At 37.9% G+C, this 21,890-nt stretch overlaps 1 protein-coding gene across 1 annotated transcript in view; it reads left to right on the top strand.

The window, feature by feature from the left end:
* The window catches only part of LOC133529104 (cholesterol transporter ABCA5-like), a 73,909-nt gene that overhangs the window by 25,104 nt on the left and 26,915 nt on the right, over positions 1–21,890 (top strand). Inside the window, exons 2-22 of the mRNA XM_061866725.1 lie at positions 8,542–8,704; positions 9,369–9,548; positions 10,005–10,177; positions 11,250–11,487; positions 11,933–12,159; positions 12,455–12,533; positions 12,623–12,730; positions 13,102–13,245; positions 13,612–13,762; positions 14,369–14,510; positions 15,104–15,334; positions 16,014–16,128; positions 16,592–16,741; positions 17,558–17,725; positions 18,215–18,290; positions 18,581–18,757; positions 19,227–19,399; positions 19,799–19,894; positions 20,397–20,553; positions 20,869–21,057; positions 21,308–21,470. Of these exons, the coding sequence (XP_061722709.1) occupies positions 8,542–8,704; positions 9,369–9,548; positions 10,005–10,177; positions 11,250–11,487; positions 11,933–12,159; positions 12,455–12,533; positions 12,623–12,730; positions 13,102–13,245; positions 13,612–13,762; positions 14,369–14,510; positions 15,104–15,334; positions 16,014–16,128; positions 16,592–16,741; positions 17,558–17,725; positions 18,215–18,290; positions 18,581–18,757; positions 19,227–19,399; positions 19,799–19,894; positions 20,397–20,553; positions 20,869–21,057; positions 21,308–21,470 (3,300 nt within the window). The remainder of the gene's footprint in view (positions 1–8,541; positions 8,705–9,368; positions 9,549–10,004; positions 10,178–11,249; positions 11,488–11,932; positions 12,160–12,454; positions 12,534–12,622; positions 12,731–13,101; positions 13,246–13,611; positions 13,763–14,368; positions 14,511–15,103; positions 15,335–16,013; positions 16,129–16,591; positions 16,742–17,557; positions 17,726–18,214; positions 18,291–18,580; positions 18,758–19,226; positions 19,400–19,798; positions 19,895–20,396; positions 20,554–20,868; positions 21,058–21,307; positions 21,471–21,890) is intronic.

Here is a 21,890-nt window from a genome sequence, read left to right as displayed (position 1 = left end):
AAAGAGAAAGATCCCCGCAATTTGCGAATTTCGATTGTCCCGGTAGGCCCCCAGAATATTGAATGAGTATTGCCAGAATGTGAAAGAATACCTAAGAATTATGAAATCTTTTTGTCAGGTAGTTACATAAATCTCTGATTTGATATTTTGGGACATCATTTGCAAATTGCGGGGACCTTTCTCTTTTACTCTCACTAAGACGTAATTAGAGTAACAGAGAAAAAATCCCGCAATTGACGAACTTCGATTTTCGCGGTTATACCCCAGTTAGCCGCGACCATGACCAAACCTGTGTCGAAACGTCGTTAAATAAATGTATAATGTAATAAAAAATCTGGGACTTTACAAACGAATATTAAATGAAAAGATAAACGATTTTTCACGAATGCAGCAAATATTCATGTCAAAGTACAACGGTCGGTAAATATTGGCCATTTGTTTCTTTTATGTTCTGTTTTTTGTGGCTCATGAAATGCCAACGAGTTTAACGACGCTGTGTGTTTGGCTTGGCCGGCTAAATACTAGGAGTAGATAGATCTATTGTTAACCCATTTCCCAACTTAGGTACTTGTAAAACAACAAGCTAGTTCTGTTTCTGTATTCTGTCTAGTTCTGCATTGGGCCGTATGTTTGTTTGCCACCGAAGTAGTATATAAAAAATCGCTTATGTATCGTTTAGCCACTGAAAAACCTATGTAAATTATTCACTTTAATTCAGTTAATCAAGTTTCAATCGCCGTTCTGTACGATTTTTGAAATGTATAATTGTATATTTGACTTTTTGTGTATTTGACTAAACTATTTTTGACGACCGGTCTGGCCTAGTGGGTAGTGACCCTGCCTATGAAGCTGATGGTCCCGCGGTCAAATCCTGGTAAGGGCATTTATTTGTGTGATAAGCACGAATATTTGTTCCTGAGTCATGGGTGTTTCTATGTGTTTAAGTATTTATATATAATATATATCGTTGTCTAAGTACCCACAACACAGGCTTCATTGAGCTTACTGTGGGATTTAGTCAATTTGTGTAGTAATGTGCTGTAGTATTTATTATAAAATATATTAAATTATTTCAAAATATCTCCTAAGGTCGGCGCGGCGGCAGAGCCGGCCGAAATATTAAAAGCGGCCAAGTGCGAGTCGGACTCGCCCATGAACCGTACCATATATGACGTATTAAAAAAAACTACTTACTAATAGATCTCGTTCAAATCAATTTTCGGTGGAAGTTTGCATGGTAATGTATATCATATTTTTTTTAGATTTTTCATTCTGTTATTTTAGAAGTAACGGGGGAGGGGGGGACTCACATTTTACCACTTTGGAAGTGTCTCTCGCGCAAACTATTCAGTTCAGAAAAACACGTATGGGTTTGATGAAAAAAGATTTTTTGAGTTTCAGTTCTAAGTATGGGGAACCCCCAAAATTTATTGTTTTTTTTTTTTCTATTTTTGTGTAAAAATCTTAATGCGGTTCATAGAATACATCTACTTACCAAGTTTGAACAGTATAGCTCTTATAGTTTCGGAAAAAAGTGGCTGTGACATAATCGGACAGACAGACGGACATGACGAATCTATAAGGGTTCCGTTTTTTGCCATTTGGCCACGGAACCCTAAAAATGACCAAATATAGGGGTCTCAGCCGAATACAATTTCATACATTTTGGCGTCGAGACCCTTGGGTGACTTTGAAATCCATTTAATATCAAATTTAACGATTTTTCAATGTATACAAATTCAATTATATAACTAATCTGCAAAACTTAAAACCTTAGTCTAAAAATAAATAATAATAAACTTAAAATAAAAAATATCCCCCTGCGGCATGGTGCCGTAGATGCTGGCAGCATTTCCTCGCTGTATTGCAAGACTAATTCGTTGAACGAGGTCATTTGATCATGGTAAATAGCCTAAACAGAATTCCAATGAGTGAGCCCGCTCTAGAATACTTTGCCAACTTCAACAATTCCAGAAACGCAAGTATTTCTTTTATTGCTCACTTCCTTTATGATTCAGAGATGAAAAAGAAACTTTCTCAGAAGTTATTAGTTACTAGATGTTTCATAATGTATTGAAATGAACTATTTCTACTGTTTCTAAAGTTAAAGGAATGTTCACATTGTTTCTACTTATATAGTATAATTGCGGTTACTCTTTGAGTACAATATCAAAGAGTAACCGCAATTATAATTAATAAAAATATATTTTCGGGTCATCCAATGATTTATCATCCATGTGAAGTTTCTTCAAGGTTTATTTATGTTTAGCTTAATTTTACTCATTCATTCATTCGATACTCTCTTTGCGATTAGTACTTTTGCCGCTGTGTATTTAAAAATTCACCTGTCATCTAGTCCCCTGCCGATACCTACTGATGTAGAAATTGTAGATACAGTATGATTGGTAACAAATCTCGATAATGTAATTACACTAATTGGATACGTGCTAAATAGGTGTACGAACTATTTATTTGTTTGTACGTAACGATAAAATAACTGTTAATAAACAAACTGACAAATAATTAATAGAATCAGGCGTTACTTTGCGGAAATCCATACTTATTAAAACAAGAAATATTACTTTGCTAATCCGCGAGAAAATAACGTGCTAGTCAATCAGTGCTAACCCGTTATACTTAGCAATATAATATTTCTTGTTTTAATTAAACAAACTGATAACGTTTTTTTTATCACAAAAAAATCAGAGCAAAGGAAAACGTACTGTTTTAGAACGGTCACGCAAACCCACGCAATAAAAACGAAATCTACTTTCAAAGTTCTTAAAGTCAGTTGTATATTCAGTTAAGTAATATTACAAATCAAATCGATCGTTTCCCCTATAAAGCAGGTTTTACCTTCCCCTGGCACCTTGGCCCCTCCGGAAGTACTGTCCTGAGGGTGCGGTGCATATTGTATGACAGGGACTCAATTCTGCAATATCCATTTTATTCATAGCATAGGTAATAAGTATTCAATATTTTTATTAGTACAAACCAGTTTACATTTTTTTAAATGAAATAAGTCAGTTTTACTATTTTGTAACACAACTACTTTTTTTTTTAAATTAGTAATAGTACGACGGAGCGACCTTCAGTTCAAGCACGGAAACGCATCATAAATTTCGAAACTATTAGACTCGTGCTAACGAGTTTCCGAACTTTCTGGTATAAATGTGAACGTGTGTCATATAATACCGGGAACTATCGGAACTTTGTTTTCCCAAAGTTACTTCACCGGAACTACTTAAGAGCTTGAAATACAATATTGATAGCTACTAATATGTAATTTATTCTTTCTGTGTCTCTGATAACATCGGGTACCTGAGCAATATCGAAGTAAAGTACGCATTTTTTAAATTCAGTTTTTGTTGAATTTCATTACTACTGACTGGTTACAGAGCTATATACTCATATTCAGACTCATTTATTTATAATTATATTCTTAAAATATTACATGTAAACAACAGAAAATGCATTTAAATATATTTATACTCTAACACACCCAACTTGTCAGTAGAAAAAGTTTTTTTAATTTACCGCCTTTTTCTGCTGACAAAGTGGCTTTGCCAGAGTATATGTAAAATATGACACCTTTTATTTATTTTGTATATCTTTTATTTTAGCATTTAAACCTTGTCTAGTCAATAAAGAGTTAAGTAACTCACAAAATAGACTCACAAAAAATGTATAATCACGCTTAAAAACTCACTTTTCTTATTCATACCATTTTCAATATACCTACAAGGCTAATTAGAAACAGTACTTACGGATATACAAACAAATAAATAAAATAAAATAAATAAAAATAACCTATTAAACATAAAATCGAAATATAAAAATTATCAATCTAATTTCAATTATTCTGCCCGCGCGAGAATATAGCCCCAGTTATAATGCATGACAATGGCGCCAGGGGGGCTCACTCACTCAATAGGGCGCCCTAATAATCACTCTTAATAAAGGTAGGGTTCAAAAACACACATTAATGGCAATTAATATAAAAGTTAAACTGCATGTATGCGATAAATTACTAGGTTATCGTATTCACACGCAATAAATAAATATTATAGGACATTTTTACACAAATTGACTAAGTCCTACGGTAAGCTCAAGAAAGCTTGTGTTGTGGGTACTCAGACAACGATATATATAATATACAAATACTTAAATACGTAGAAAACATCCATGACTCAGGAGCAAACACCTGTGCTCGTCGCACAAATACATGTGCAGAAAATGCTAGTTTTAGTATTGCGGGAAGTAGTCTTTATTTTTGTGTAAGTGATAACATTAGAGCCAAGTCTAATTACTAAGATAATTAGAATTATTGATCTTAGTATAAAATAAAACGTATTTTTTATTGATAAACACATAACCTAAAAATTAACTAAAAACTTTTTTTTATTTCGGGCGTAGCCTCTAGAATACATTTTTTTAATTTTTCGATATCAAGCAATAGGTATGTCCAGACTAGACCTCAAAGTGGCAATACCGCAGTCAAAAATGTGTTTTGTACCGACTTATGGCCAAAAAAGAATGATTTCGAAAAACATTTAATTATCTCTAAAACTAGGCCTAATCCAGAAAATTTTATATGACATTTTAGTTTCTAAATATTACCAGGAATGCTTAGTTAAAATGTCTCGCAATGCTCACGGGCACCTTGTATATTCTTTAAATATAATAAAAACACTCAAAAAATTACAAGATAACAATCAATATATATATCATTTTTGTGTATATATTCTACAAACAATAAGGTAAATTGTCATTAGTACCTTCGTGTTATATCTGCGAAATGTGATCTATGTGCCAAAGAAAATGGCGTACCACCGCGAGTTAAAAGCGAGCGAGGTTTAAACTGACGTTTCAAAATAAGTAGTATATTTTTTAAATATTTTTGAATGTTACGAGTTGACTGTTACTTCTAGAAATAAGTTTAATCGGATTACTTATAAAATTAATACCAACTTGTAAATTACCATAATACCTCAATTATGTAACCTAATATTAACATTACTATTAAAATCGATAATTTTAAGGAGATGGCGGGACGACTTGGCCCTTTCATATCTTCAAGAAATCTCCTATCTCAAAGGCCGGCAACGCACTTACAATCCCCCTTGTGTTGCATGTGTTCATGGGCGGCGGTAATCGTTTACCATCAGACGATTCGTCTGCTCGTTTGCCTCTTATATAATAAAATAAATATATATAGGATGCATTCTACCCGGATTGGTGGGAAAATACAAACGACAGGGCCGAGTTGAGGAAATGAACATGAAGGAAGACCTTTGCCCAGCAGCGGAACACAAAATTAGGCGAAAAAAAAAAATAAGGCATTTATTTATGGTTAAGATAGTGTATCTACTTATATTGTGGCCGAGGCACGTAGGGAATACAAAATACAGCTGTTTTACGATTGCAACGGGATTGCGCCCCGCAATTGACGTTCGTAATTTCTTATTTTACTAGTTCAGTAATATTGAATAATTTAAACATAATAAAAAGCGAATAGGAACAATGAGATTTATCGAGGGACTCGGTAATTATATTTATTCTACATCCTCGTTGTTACATGTACTAGGTACGTAGGTTCCTTATTTTTAGGGTTCCGTAGTCAACTAGGAACCCTTATAGTTTCGCCATGTCCGTCTGTCTGTCTGTCTGTCCAAGGCTTAGCTCCGTGGTCGTTAGTGCTAGAAAGCTGAAATTCGGCATGGATATATAAATGAATAAAGCCGACAAAGTCGTACAATAAAACCTAAAAATTTAATTTTTTTAGGGTACCTCCCCTACACGTAAATTGGGGGAGATTTTTTTTTTTTTGCTTCAACCCTACAGTGTGGGGTATCGTTGGAAAGGTCTTTAAAAACTAATAGGGGTCTTAAACAAACATTTTTTGATAAAGTGAATATATTCTGAGATAATCGCTCCGAAAGAAAAAAAAATGTATCCCCTCCCCTCTAACTTTTGAACCATAGGTCCAAAAAATATGAAAAAAATCGTTGAAGTAGAGCTTAAGAAAGACATTAAATGAAAACTATAGCAGACATGATCAGTTTAGCTGTTTTTGAGTTATCGCAAAAAGTTTCCCCTTCATAGTAAAAAGACTTAAGGTCAACTCGGCGAAGACCGTCTGCCGGCGAAGGCCGTCTAGCAAGAATTACAGCAAATTCTGTACAGCTACGAGGATGGCAACACAATTTACGTAATGATAAAACAGTTCTAGTTCTTATAAATTTACACAGATGGCGCTACCTCTAGCATGAAGAGAAAAACCAGCCTTTCAAGTTTAGTCAGGTTGGCAACTCTTATTGGGAGTACAACACGCTGTCGTAAAAAAAAATTTTAAGTGATTAAACTGAAGTGTTTTTAAGATCGATACAGGTAAGTCTATTCTTTATTAATGTATTTATATGAATATTATATTACAATAACCTTAAACTGGTTATTTCACGAAGATATTTCTGGTGGAAAAAAACTAAGCTCAAAATGTAGTAGTGTCGAAGTCCGTCAAAAGTTTGGAGGCTAATATCGTCATATGCTGGTCTTCACCGTTTTCAGAAGTTGCCAACCTTTTCTGTAATAATCTAAACAAGCTTAAAAAAAAAAAATCGCACTGGATTGTTATTATATTGCTTTTATTATGTTTCTAGATATTATTAGAATACATTTTCATGACGCAAAAAGGCATTTAAATTATTTATTATTTTTTTTTATTTTTTTTCATGTGTGACATCTCGCCAGTAGTGGGACACGTACTAAACGCAATGAAGTGCCGGCACTTCAATGAGGTGTGGTCTCATTTTGTTGGAGATGCCGACTCTAGTACAATACTCGTACCTCAATGGTTTTGTATAATTCTAGAATCTGGAAGAGCGCTATCTAGTCCTTAAAATTTCGACCAACATTTAAAATTATCTATAGGTAATTCATTTCATCATATTATATCTTATGTATTTGAAATTATCTAAATACACCTTACCTAGTTTTCTTCCCCTATTTTTCCCTTAGCAAATTGATTTCTAGTATGCCTTTGTTTAAAGTCACCCAGGTCACCCTTTTTGCCCTTTTAAGAAGTTTAGTCTAATAGAAAAATCAATTTATCTAATAGTTCAGTCTTAGTTTCGTTAACAATAAATCTCCAATTTAGTATACGGACGGGATTTATTTCAAAGTTTACCTTTTAACACGTTAAACGCCAGACCAAAATATTCATTTTTTCTTTAAAAAAAACTTGATGTAAATTCAATTATTACTTTGATATGTATATAGATATATATTTTATTTTGTTATTGGAGGTTTAGTTAAAAAGTTATTAAAAAAAGAAAACTCGCGGTCACCGATGACCCCCGTGGCGCTGTGAAGTTCATATTTCAAAAACCGTTACCATGACGCCACGCCGGTCCCCCCGCCGGCCACGCCGGTCACTGTGCCGGTCATTACACTGTCACATTCGCACCCGCTAAAATATGCTTATAATATAAAATTTAACTGCTTTGGCATTGTGTGACAATAGCTTGGTTTGGCAATTCCTGCTACTGGTTCAAGAAGATACGCCGTTTTTGTTTATTTTTGTTAATTTTGGGTTTTTATGATGTTTTTTTGTGGAATGCATGTATCAGGTGTGTGTCTGCATTGGGAAATTTATTTTTTCTAATTTTTTGATAATTGTCGTGTATCTCCAGATAATTGAAATTAATTTCTATTAATTATATAATTATTGCAAATACTTAATTATATAAATTATAGAATTAAAGCTGTGATTTGAAAAAAATGCCTTGTTTTTTTCATTTTTTCAACAAATCTACTATGTCACTAACTGCACCCACGTCCCAAGCCACCGTTTTACTAACGAGCGCCATGCCGGTCCCTTGCATACAACGCATTGCTTATAACTGCTACACGCGGCGCAGGATAGCGTCTTAAAAACAGGTTTAACACGAGGTCACCGGTGCCCCCCATGGCGTGTTGCAGTTGACTTCGTGAGGTCGCCGGTGCCCCCCATGGCGTTCAACGTGTTAAAAGAACACTACAAATCGGATTAAAATTAACGGAGTTATGATGGCGATAAATATAATAATAAGTATATATTTATATTTATAAATTCCACAGACTTGAAATCCTTCTAATTCGATAAAAATACTCATCTCGATTTGGCCAAAAAGTTGTCTGGAAGAGATCGCTTTTAAGCGATAAGGCCGACTATGGTTTTCGTTTGTTTTTATGTATTGTGTTTCCTCGTACATTTATTATGAGGTTATGTAATATAGAGGATTTGTATTGTATTGTAACCTCTACAGCCTACAGGATATTGTTATGGGGCTTAATATATATCACGACTCTTCTCTTTCCGAACAGTTCGGACCCTAACCTAATATTATTAGTGTGTTGTAATTGAAACCCATACGATTTGACAGTTTGTGGACTAATCATATTAGTCTAATGCCGTTCGAGAAATGGGCCCCAGACTGTCGTAATTATGAGTATAGTCTGAAATGTCACTGATCATGACAATGACGGAAACACTTGTTACAGAAAATGCGAAAAAGGCGCCGGTACGCCCGACTGCGTGGCGGCGGGCAGCCGGCTGCGCGGGAGCATGGGCTCGCGGCCGCCTGCGCGCTTCTGGCCGCAGCTCTGGGCCACCACCGTGCGGAACCTGCTCCTAAAGAAAAGGGACACGAGGAAGACCTTGGCTGTAAGTTTCTTTCTAATACTGAGCAAAATCCGAGCTGAAATATAAATAAGACATCTGAATACTTCGATAGATGTAAATTCTGGTCAGTGGTCACGGCACCAATTGTATGCTGTCCTTGTTAGATTAAAGATGCAGGCAACGATGACGTCGTTAGTTAGTAAATGATTATTTACTTATATAGTCTGAAACCTGCTACTAAAGAAAAAAAAATCAAATTTGAACTGTTTATTTCTTTTTTTTTAAGTTTTTTTTTTACATCAGTACATAGATCGTAGAAGACACTAGGAAGATCTTAGCTGTAAGTGTAGGTCTCTAACCACTGAAGAAGATCGCTTATAATGGCAAAAGTTCAAGCTAAAACACGGTTATGATTTTTAATTGTTCTGAATCCTGGTGGTTGCGTCAAATTGCCGAAAATAAAGGGATATTCATTGTTCTTTTTTTTCCTGCTCACATGCACTCACGCTGTGTTGATCATGTTGCTAGTACTAGTGCTGAAACGCTATACATATTTAGAATACTAACTCCACTGGTAGTTGATTTTGATAAGCAATAAATAATCTCACTCTACACAAAACAGAAATGGATCCTGAAGAATATTCAATTTGATTGAAAATAAAGTACATGCCTCAATTTACTACTCTACTCATATCTTCATTCACAGGAGGTGCTAGTGCCACTATACTCACTGGGCGTCCTAATATTCCTGAAGATGCTGGTACCGAACCCCAACTTTCCTGAAGTCACCAAGCCGGGTCGGACGGTCCGGGTGCACTATGACGCTTTCCCGGCGAACCACTCCGTCGCTGTTGTTGCTGATTGGCTTAACGATAATGGGACTGTGGTAAGCAATACACCAGGCGAGCCGTATGCTTGTTTTCCACCGACGTGGTATAAAAAAAAGCAAACAGTCAACACTTTTAACTAATACTCGTAATCAACTTTATTTCGCTGCAAGGTTTACCAATTATCATTTATATGTATATACATGATGCGATAGTATCGCAATGCATGACGACAGATTGATGAAAAATAGTCAAGAAATTATTTATTTTACCTATGCAACTTGAGTATCGCGACCATGCGCGTTGTAGGTTCTGCCATCTTGTGGCGTAAATCAGAAACTTGAGCATAAACAGGTCTCTTGTGTTTTTTCTTGGAAAATATTACATAAGTTAAAGAATAGGGAGAAATTGTACATTATTATTGTCACTGATTTTTAGATTAACTCAATCCAAACTTCCAGCAGTTCTAAATATCGTTAAAAAATTTAATCCAAATAATGTTGTTCGTGTTACAGGCTTTCCTCGAAGAGTTAAATGAAATGCTGCTAGAGTCCCATCAGCAGCCAATCCGATGGGTGCGCTACAATAACACTACCGAGCTGAATGACGCCTACCACAGCGACGCCAAAAACTTCCCCATCGCAGTCATATTCCATACGGATCCAACTAGCTTCGGGGAAACACTTAGGTAAGCTTCCCATCACTGCTAAAAAAATCTTTTCTTTCCTGTTTGACCTCGCTGGAGATTTTACTGCCATCTTACAATTAGAATTAACAAGATACTCTAAAGGTGATGTTTGGATTCAACCTCAGCTGTACTACTGTGACGTTACTGGTGCGGCCTGGGCGCCGTCGATGTTATCGTCAATTTCCTTAATAAAACGAATGACAATCCAGATTGCACGTAATAATTATGGTGATTTTAATTTTTAACGTATTTGGCGTAGTAATGCATTCGGACCGCAATACTGACCGCACGACAAATCTATCACCTGCACTACGTTGTCTTTGGTCACAGATTTTAGTAGTTCTAAGCAAAGAGGATATCCAATCCATCTAATAAACAAATCTTAACACTGATGCCAGAAGTACTTATTAGGGTTCCGTACCCAAAAGGTCAAACGGGAGCCTATTACTGAGACTCCGCTGTCCGTCCATCCGTCCGTCCGTCACCAGGCTGTATCTCATGAACCGTGAAAGTCAGCCAGTTGAAATTTCTACAGATTATGTATTTCTGTTGCCGCTATAACAACAAATACTAAAAACGGAATAAAATAAATATTTATTTCCAATCTCGAGGTTCTCATCCAATCACCGAAGTTAAGCAACGTCGGGCGGGGCCAGTACTTGGATGGGTGACCGTTTTTATAGATAATGGTACCGAACCCTTCCTGTGCGAGTTCGAATCGCACTTGGCCGGTTTTTATTTATTTACTGATATCAACATGAAATAACTCAAATAACTTTACAATACATATGTAAATCAACATAAATTTCTTTTCAAGTCATTCTTTCGCGCCAGAAAAAGTAATTATTTGCTTTAACTTTACGCCTCTGCACATGTTTAGAAAGGGAGCACAGGGAGCAGTGACATTGTATAAACGCCTTCAGGTTCCGCTGCTACCAATTCTTATGCAGCTAAATTGCCGTCAGAGGAGTTTTAAGTATGAAAGAGTTTACATTTGTCCCGTGCGTTGTGTTCACACCATGCAGCGGTAGCACGAGCTAAGTTTTAACGACATATAATGCTTTTTCTCCAGATACACGATCCGCACAAACCCCTCAAACTTCGGGACCCCTTCAACAAGAACCCTCTACACATCCGACGCGTTCTGCCGCGAGGCTCCTCCGAAAGGCGACTGGTCATCCGACTGGTCGCGCGGAGGGCAGCTGATACCGCTGTCGGAGATGCATAGCGAGGATACGTGTCCGGTGTTGCAGTATTACTATTCCGGGTTCTTGGCGCTGCAGACTTTGATCGATTTTACGAAGATTAAGGTAATTCTTTTACTCCTTTGTTTTTCCACGGTGAAAGTAACACGAATTTTAGATTTCTGAACATTTGAACAAAATACAGTTTTTAGTATTATTACACATCGCAATCACAATGACTACTTTTAATGAATCATTATGATGAGTCAAAATGTTGAAGTTTGTATATGGTCAATCATAGGTACCTGTCTTTATTTTTAACTGATTCCAGGTTTTAGGCATGCAATCGGGGTAGTAGATGTTTTTCTAATAAAAATCTGTCTTCAGCAACTCAATTAGACTTTATCATCAACTGTGATCCCATTCCTATGAATACTCTCATGTTTGTGTATCATACATACCTATTCTATAATATCATAGAATTGTATATGGATGTCCACGTCATGATAATGAAATACGTTAGACTTAGGTTGTCGAATTTCACTACTTATCCACTTTTATCATTTTTCAGTTGGACACCGGCACTCCCTTCCCCCCACCCCGCGTAGACCTGACCCAGTTCCCCAAACGCCAGCACACCGGCGACTGGCTGGTCATCTTCCGCGTCATCATGCCCATGTACATGGTGATGACCCTCAGCCAGTTCATCACGTACCTGCTCATGTTTGTGGTGGGAGAGAAGGAGAAGAAGATCAGGGAGGGAATGAGGATTATGGGGCTGAAGGATTCTGTTTACTGGTAAATTTTTCTGTAAAAATGTTAAGGCCGAAAATCATCGCTCCTTTCCTCTAGTATTCACCAATGGTCTGAAAAGCTGCAATGAAGATTGCGCATATGAGATATAACTTGGTATAGTTACTGAAGTCAAACACAGAAAGATAAAGTGATGTAAAAAAAGGAGGACGTATTATTTACTCATCCAGGTCTAACATGACTAGGGTCAAGACTTTATCAATTAGAAATACGAGCATATAATAAATTAGATACAGAGAGGAATGTTTGATTCACTTTAAAGCTTTTTTGTATATTCCAGGGCCTCATGGTTCTTGATCTACGCTGTCTTCGTAACCATCTTATCAGTCTTCAGCACTGTTCTGCTATTTGCTCTAAAGGTAATTTGACTACTTGTAAGAATTAAGGTTATTGCGATATTTAATGTTGAAATATGTCATATTCTTATTATTTCATGTGTTTTTTTCAGGTGTTCCAACATTCGTCGTACATCCTAATCTTTCTTCTGATGCTGCTGTTCGGATTCACGATTATCACCTTCGCATTCATGCTCACGCCATTCTTCGATAAGGCTAGGGTGAGTACACGTGAAGTACACATGTTTATCAAAAGTTTTATCAATGATATTTTGTAGCTATTTATTTCAAAAATCGATATGAGATCTCGAGATTATCGATAAAAGGCTTACAAATGAACTTGGGACCTTATGTACTGGTTTTTAGTTGATCCTTAAAATACCTCGTCTGCATTGGTAGAAAGAAAAAGGTGTCAAGGGCCGGATTCCATTGAGCGTTCGTCGTGGAGTCTACATCTGAAACCCTCTTGTAAAATTAGAGGAGGCTTCTGCGGCTTCTGCCTAGTAGTAGTGTATAACTATACTATAAGCAAGTGGTGTGATATGTAATAAATTCTAGGATAAAACAATAATGTTATCTTTTTTGTACTTAGACGGCCGGTATTCTGGGTAGCTTCGCAGTGAACCTGATGAGCGGCCTCTACTTCATCCAAGTGTTTGTGCAAAACGCCGACTCCCTCGCCTTCTGGTTCGTCTCCCTCATCAGCTCCAGCGCTTACGCACTGGCTATGGATAAGGTGAGTGTTCAGACTATTGAACTGTGTTTCCCTCTATCCAGGTGGCTAGAGTAGGTCTACTTGTGTCCTATAATGACTCGCAAACAGAGAATATGATGAGTGACCTTTTGCTTTGCGATTAATGATGATACAAAAATGCACTAAAGCAGAGGTTCCTTTATAAATATAGCTTCGTCCCTTTAATGAAGTATATCTACTTATTGGAAAGATAGTGAAAAGATAATTGAATGGCCGAGAGAGCAAAATAGGATTTACATGATCAAGATTTAGTTGAGCTTTCTTTGGCTCCACAAGACCACGATCCTCAGCATTGAGAACGTCTGACGATGACCTAGATACTCATGGAGTAATATTTGTAAATTTCAGGCGCTAGTACTAGACATGCAAGGACAGGGCGTGACATGGGACAGTCTCTGGAGCGGACCTGGGGTGCCATTTGGCGGCAGTCTCATCATGATGGCGGTGGACACTGTGCTCTACGCCCTCATAGCTTATTGGCTGGATGCAGTGATGCCCAGTAAGTCCAGTATTTCAAGTTTTTTCTTACAGGCTATTTTAGCGCCTTCCTGCTAGGTTCAGCTGATTGCTATTTCCCACCATTCGCTTTCGCATAAGTAACGTTTCCGACTCTCTGGTGGAATGTAAGTACCTACTCTCTGGAGCGGTCCTGTAGTGCCATTCGGCAGTGTCAACATAATGGTCAGATGCTTCTACGTCCGGTCTTTTAATACATCTGCTGGAAGGCTTGGTAACTTTTTCTTTCGTACAAGGCATCCTTTTAACTTTACTAATTTATACTTCTGAAAATGCTAGGAAGCTGATATTTGATGTAATGGCTTGACTTCACCAGAAAGGTTTTAATCCGCAACTTGCTAACCTGGCATTCTCAGAAATATCAAAAGAATAGCGTCCGTAAGTACTTCTTTGATGTTTCGTATGTCCCCATCTATAACTCTTCTTTTCAGCTTCATATTCTTTCTGTATATGTCATTCTCACTCAACTCCTCCTCCTCCATCCTCCTCCCTTGTGAACATAATGTCTTGTTGTATATATTATCTAATTCTAATATTAATGTTTAATGCAATTGTCTATGACTATGCTAACACAACGCCTCCTTTCTAGGTGAATACGGTATAAAGCAGAAACCTTGGTTCTGCTTGCTACCCTCCTACTGGCTCGGCAGTAGGCGTGGGCGAGTGTCCGCCGTGCACTTCCACTCTAACGGCGACACGCTACATAATAAGGATATTGAGCCTGTGCCTAGGTAAGTCTCAAGTTATAGTATGAATTTTATGAAACTTTTTCTCTCTGACTAGGGAATCTGTTAAACAAAAGGTATTGTTTCCTTTATGCAGCGAGTACTTCTGCTACTGCTGAAAACGCCGTTATAAGTAAACGGGAACAAAGCCGTTTAAAACTCAATTTTACCATCTTGTTTATATGGTTCAAATTCATGAAACAGCCCATTCGGAGATAACAAGTTTCGTTATCTCCAGAAATAATGCTCTGTTGTTTTTGCCACACGCGTGGCTGATTGAGCTTCGAATAAACTGTTACATAAATTTGAACCTTAATACATCGCTGTTTAAAGACATTGTTACTTTAACTCGTGCCATTAAGCCGGGAGATGACCGCCAAGAAACAAAGGCTTTTACGCTGAAACCTGCGAAACAAAGACCGCAATTTCAAATAGTCGCATATAGCTCGCAACCCCCGGATTTTCGACTCAAGCTGGTATCTTAGTTCAAATATATTCCGAATATGTAGAATATAGAGCTGCATATTGTCAGTGGCACATGAAAAAACGACTAAAAAGAACCTAAATTCAACTAAAATTAAGACAACTGTTTTCAACAGAGAACTCCAAGACAAAGAAGCCATTCGCATCGTTGGCCTCCAGAAGTCCTTCCGTCACTGCCGCAGACCAGAGATCAAGGCCATCGACAACATAGAGCTGAGCATCTACGAGGGACAGATCACGGCGGTGCTGGGGCATAACGGCGCGGGGAAGTCTACGCTGTTTAATATCTTGACGGGACTGACAGCTCCGACTGCTGGGACGGCGTATGTGTATGGATTGGATGTTAGGTAAGCTGGTTTTAACCTACAAATTGTATACAGATGTCAAACACAATGAAAAAATCAACGATGATCAACTCTGGCCACGTGGGACTCGAACCCACATCTTTGGACTGCCGGTCCAACCTCTGTTTAATCTCTTGCCTGTGTGATAAGGATCCTGAGCAAAGTTTTAGTTATAGGTATTTTGCATTTTTTCGAGAATGTATTTTTTTGCTCTATATAGCAGAACCAAGGTTTGCTCACGAGTTTTTACTACCTCTTAATTATGAAATGTTAAAGCAAGGTGTATTTATCAGGCTATTAAGATTGTAAAGCTACAAAGGCAACAGCAAGTGAACAGAAAAGTAGTTTTGGAAGACAATGGGCCTAAGAAATCTACACTGTTTACCTGACCTCGGCTGTTTGGATTGTATTGCATGTTGTATAAGCCCCCAGTTAAGAACTTCACAATTAAGTATCGGTACTAAATTGACGACTAGACAATGTAGTAGTTGTTGGCAAAGCATCATGCGGTATCTATACATGATGCCCACACAAACCATTTTTAAGTTTGCAATTTTTTGGAAAAGTACAAAAGAAGATTTTTGTTACGGAATTTTCTCCAAATGTAAAAGACATTTTAAGAATTTTCTAGCACTTCTGATTTTTAAAATAATAGCAGACTAACATTCGATGACGTTTTCAGGGACCCCAATGACATGCACGAGATCCGGCAGATGATTGGCGTGTGTCCGCAGCAGGATGTCCTGTTTGATCTGCTCACAGTACGGGAACATCTCCAATTTTTCGCTGCCGTTAAGGTGAGCCCTCAAAGTGATTTGGAGTCACTGCATGTCTAGATAACTGCAGTGTAGAGAATGGACTACCTGGGTTATTATGAACTTTTAATTAATTAGGTTTAATAAATTTCATAGATACGTATTTGGCAAATTCATTGTACTTTTTTCAGATTACTAGGCCCGCCATTCGGAATAAAAGATGAGTCCCGTTGGAACGGTCCGGGTCCGAGGAGAGGTTTCCGACACTTCGTTTTCTATGAAGGGTGATCGGTGATCACGTGATGTTTTCTATAGAACACTGAAGTGTCAGATGCCTCGACCAGGGCCCGGCCCGGTCTAGCGTTAGTCATCCTTAGACGCTCGTTTAATCCATCAAGAAAAGAAAAGAATCCATATAAAAAGACAAACAAAAGTACCTGCAAATTCGTTACCTCATTTACTGACGGAAATGGCAACCGCATTTAATTTTTTTTTATTCTTCCAGGGTATACCACGCAAGCGTCACAACGAGGAGATCAGCAAAGCGATGGGAGACGTTGGTCTCTCAGACCAGGCCAACGTGTTCTCCAAACACCTCTCTGGGGGACAGAAGAGAAAGCTTAGCATCGCCATAGCTTGCATAGGGGATCCCAAGGTAATTCGACACTTTACATGTTCAGCTACTTTTTCACATCCAGCATACCATATCTTGCTCCACGGGGCGACAAGTAAATTTAGAGCGTCCGAGTTACGAGACCGAGAGTTGTGAGATAATAATAATATAATAATTCAGCCCAGAGGACTTGGGCTATAGTCCCCACGCTGACCCAATACGGGTTGGGAACTTCACATGCGCCTTTGAATTTCTTTGCGGATGTATGCAGGTTTTCTCATGTTGTTTTTCTTCAGTTGTAATGTTGATATTTGTGGGATATTTCTCCTTAATTAGTTTTTTTACTAGCCTGACATGTTCAGATAAAGGCTATTTTAGATAAGTGGGTATCAGATTTGTTTTTAACTCCTGGAGCTAGACAAAATTAGAAAGCTCATTCCAACAAAAGACATGCTCTTTAAAAAAACCGTATTTACTTGTAAGTAGTAGGAAACAATGGACGACGAAGAAGTGGAAGACGGCCTGCTACCACCTGGCTGACGACGGTTCAGTGAGACCTGAAAGATCTCAATATAGACGCTGACCTTGCACTCAATGGTGCAGAATGGAAGAGAAGAACAGGGAAGGCCGACCCCAAGTACATGGGACAAAGGCCCAGCAAGATGATGATAGTAGGAAACAATGGAACATCGGAAAGTCAATTGGCAGGAGTATCTTCTCGAGATCAGAATAGGTTCTGAATCCCATTTCGTGTTTGTACTCTAGTTTTCTGAACATACAAATATGATCCTATTAAAAGGGTTAAGTCAAAAGATTTTTTCTGTTTTACCATAATAATATAATGATTATATTTCTCAGATAATAATCCTGGACGAACCAACAGCAGGCGTGGACCCTGTGTCTCGTAGACAAACATGGCGGATCTTGCAGCGGGCCAAAAAGGGGAAGGTTCTCCTCTTGACCACGCACTTTATGGACGAAGCGGACATATTGGGGGACCGGAAGGCGGTCATTAGTAAAGGCAGGGTGAGTAGCTAAGGGTCAGTCACAGATAACACTCGCAAGGCATTAAGTACCAGGGTATCTTTTATTTTGTCGAAGTTTGGGAGGCCAGAATTGCAGCAGCTTGAATTCTGTTTGTCACTGCAGTGATTCATATCGGCCAAAACCGTCCTCAACGTTGATCTGACCTTTGACCAAAACTTTGTTTCATTCATGTTAACTTATGACTCTTATGAGATAGAGATCAAGAAAAGTTAGATGATGCAGAAAATATACATGTACTAAATCTGTCAATGACCAGCCATCTTATCAAGGGTTGAGAGCAACTTATTGTGATAGTTACGATAGTGGCAAATTACCCACGTAAGTGGCAAGTAGGTAAGTGAAATCGTGTCCCGCTTCCGCCAGATGACTGGCTGCAGCACACACCCTGTTCGCAGGCCTCTAATTAACGGAACTCGTGCGCAACTTGAAAGAATTTTGAAGATTTTTTTATACTCTATTTGATTACAGGTGAGATGTGCTGGCACATCATTGTTCCTGAAGAATAAATTCGGTATTGGATACCACCTCACTTTAGTATTAGATGGTAAGTATCTTTCGTTCCCTACTCTACGTGCCGGTAAAAAAGTTAAAATATCTGTAAATCACATAAGACGTCTAATGTATACTAAAGCTGTATACTAATTTTGTTTTATAGTACCACCGGTAGATGTCGTTGCGACATCTATTGTAGTTTTCAACTTGCAATGTTAGTTGTAACTTTTAACGCACTTAATAATATCATCGACCCTATCTGATGTTGTAAAAAGAGTGGAAAGGAACTCTATGATAAAAAACATTACCTCTTTAAGTTCACAAATAAAACTTTTTGTCTAGGAGCGTGTCGTGAGCACCAAATAACGCGGCTGGTCCGCGGACACGTGCCCCGAGCCGAAAAAGCACGCAGACACGGACGCGAGCTATCCTACATCCTTCCTCACTATGCTGTTCATCTATTTCCACCTCTTTTCCTCGCTATCGAGCAGGAGATACGGGAGAAGACAAACAGATTAGGTAAGTTTATATACCTAAATGGAATCCTTACTTTTTAAAAATAAGTACCTAATCGGTTTGTAGGTACAGAGAGCAAAACAATATTTGAGACTTGGTTTGAGGAGTTATTTAGAATTTATAGAAGCTATGCTAACTGGAATAAACAATTTTTATTTTGTTTCAGAGCTTATTAAGAACATATTAAATTACTTTCTATGGAAATATTTGAATTTATGTTATTTCAAGTAGCCCCACTACTATTTAAACTATAAACCGATATATCATATATGAAAGAAATAATGACGCCTCCAGTATCCAGAGCTGTAAACGAACCAGCGTCTTTTATTTTTTCCTTTTATATTATGTTACATATGTCAGAGTTAGGTAGAATGTTCAGTTTGTAACAGCATCCAAATTGAGTTTCGACGGGACGAAAACGTCTACAATTCCTTCATTATATCCTTAAACTCTTCAATATCCACTTCTCCAGGAGTAACAAGTTACGGGGTCTCCATGACAACTCTAGAAGAGGTGTTCCTAAGTTTGGAAGGCGAGAACGCTGAAGAAATTGAGGCGGTGGAAGGAGTGTCGTCAGTCAAGCTGGTCCGAGCTCGTGCGCTATCCAGGAGCTTATCTTTGCAAAGCAAGACATTGAGTTATCAGGTACGAGTATGATTTAACAGACTTTACTTAAGTACATATTAGGTCCTGAAGAAGAAATAATAAAACCCTCCGGTGGCCGATGATAAAACTTTACCAGCATCTTCAGCTTAACGATTTAAAGTTTTACACACAATTTTGACACGGAGCCGTGCAGTGCTATCAAGTTCGGCTGTCAAACTCGCGGGTTTCTGAGATTTTCTACCTTTTCTACTATTAAAAACAATGTAACGTGCTAGCACGTTACATTGTATGTAAAATACCGTCATTTCTCTCACTATGACGAAGAACCCAAATTGTATCTTAACCAAGTTGATAAAGTCGGGTACGTATATTATCTTTCAATAGGGATAATGTGATGCTCGCCTATAATACACAAGTTGACAGAAAATTATGTTTCAGGAGCTGAACGACAAAGACAACCAGAAGGCGACGTCACTACCGACGCCTGCGTCGCATGCTTTGCACTCGACCACGCATGGCGTAGAACATGTCAAGGTATATATCAACACATTTACACATCCGTAAAAATTCTAACGCGACAATAAAATAGGCAAAACTATAAGTATAGGTTTGTTTGTAACATGCCTTTGCTCATTTGGTCTCAGAAAGTTTCGGTTTCGGAAAATTTCGGTGGCATATGGATATGGAATTGAAGTTGAAGATCATAAAATTATGGTATCTTGAGTGTTTTGTGAAGTCATGGTTCTTTTATTTGCTAATTATTCTTTTTAAGTTAAAACATTGACGGAATGGCAGAAATAGGGTCTCTAACATAAGCTTCTGATCTCATAAATGGACGATTTCCTCTTGTTTACGCGCGACATTCACACATTCACAACTCGAGAGCTGAGCGATTAATGGTTCAAATCTGAAGTCAGTATGTGTGCGTGCGAAACCAGCTTGAATGAAGTCACAGTTTTCTTTAGCGAGCCCTACCTCTCTTGGTCTCTATTATATACTGTACTTCTGTGTGTAATAAACCGTATTTTTCTATCAGGTCACTCCCGAAGCTCCAATCTCAGTAGACACCCTGGGTGACGTGGTGAAGACGAACCCCTCTTGCTGGCGGACGTTCTGCGCATTAGTGTACATCCGAACCGTACGGATGATCCGTGATCCGTACAAGCTTTATGTCATGATCTTCATGCCTATTAGTAAGTGCTCTGCTCATTAATGGATAAAAGAATATTTATGTCATACAAACAAATTATAAGGACCCTTATAATTTGTATTAAACAAAATACAAATTATAAGGGTCTAGAAGGCTGGATTTGAACTAGCCTCTTCGATTTCAACGGTTGATGCTATATCCCATAGACTACCCAGCCCGACTGTTAAACCTAACAATTTTCAAGAGTTGTCTTTAGACAGTCAGTAATCGTGATAGAATTGCATGGTTTTAAATTATATATAATGTTAAGTACTTACTGTGGTAAAAACTTTAAAATACTTGGAGTTCTTTGTTTCAGTATCTTGCGCTCTCGGTCTCTACATCAAATCGAAACAGATAGTATTCTTCAGGATGCAGCCATTAAAATTGGATCCTTATGCTTACCAAAATAAGACTCCAATTGCATTGTTCAGCGAGCAAAACAATACCAGAGACCTCCTTGATTTGAGGAGTTCGTTGGAAGTTTTAGGAGCTACTCCGATTGGAGGTAAAAAACACTTTGATTGATTGTAAGTGGGATTTTATAAAATCACTGATTTCGAAGGTTGTTGGAGACATCAGACAATGACAGCAACCAAATATAGTCTGTCATAGTATGTGACGTCATAAGACTAAGAAGTGTCGAAAACTGAAAACCCCTTTTAAATGCATATTTCACATTTAACCTACATATATTATATAAAATCACTGCTTGAAATACATTGTTTTAATTTTCCAAACCACTATTGAAATTTTAGGCTATGATGGCAACTTCTCAAGTTTGCTTAAAATGGAGAACATCGGAGCTTTCAGCGTAAGAGACAGCGTGATCCCGTATGGGAAAATAATGGCCTACTACAATACCACCCTGACACACGGCCTGCCAATCATCATTAATCTGCTCGACAATAGTATATTTAGGTGAGTTAACAGATCGCATATTTCTTAATTCTAAATGCCCCTAGCTCTCAAATGCATGTTTAATTCTGCACAAACGTTGCCGTGACTGAGTGGTAGAGTGCGACCATTAACTTCAAACTCTTAAGGAAACATCACGTTTATACCTAGTTACACTTCCATACTCTGTCATATCAAAGTTGGTGCAAACTTGGCAACGGGTTCTAAAGACATGTCCCCTTGATCTCCAAGAATCCTGATTTACTTTCTTTCGGTCAGTTGTTAAGGAAGGTGACTAATTTATTTCTCTTGGACCGTTACCTTACCGTTTGGACTTATTCCCTCGCCCATTTTTTGACTAGAACTTAGTAGTTATGCTACCCCCTTATCAAAATGAATGCGGCAAACGTGACTGCAGTTTTCTTACCTGAGCTACGCGGTTTT

This window comes from Cydia pomonella, chromosome 20, assembly GCF_033807575.1.
Source record: "Cydia pomonella isolate Wapato2018A chromosome 20, ilCydPomo1, whole genome shotgun sequence".
Taxonomy (NCBI): domain Eukaryota; kingdom Metazoa; phylum Arthropoda; class Insecta; order Lepidoptera; family Tortricidae; genus Cydia; species Cydia pomonella.
This window is presented reverse-complemented; position numbering and strand designations above follow the sequence as displayed.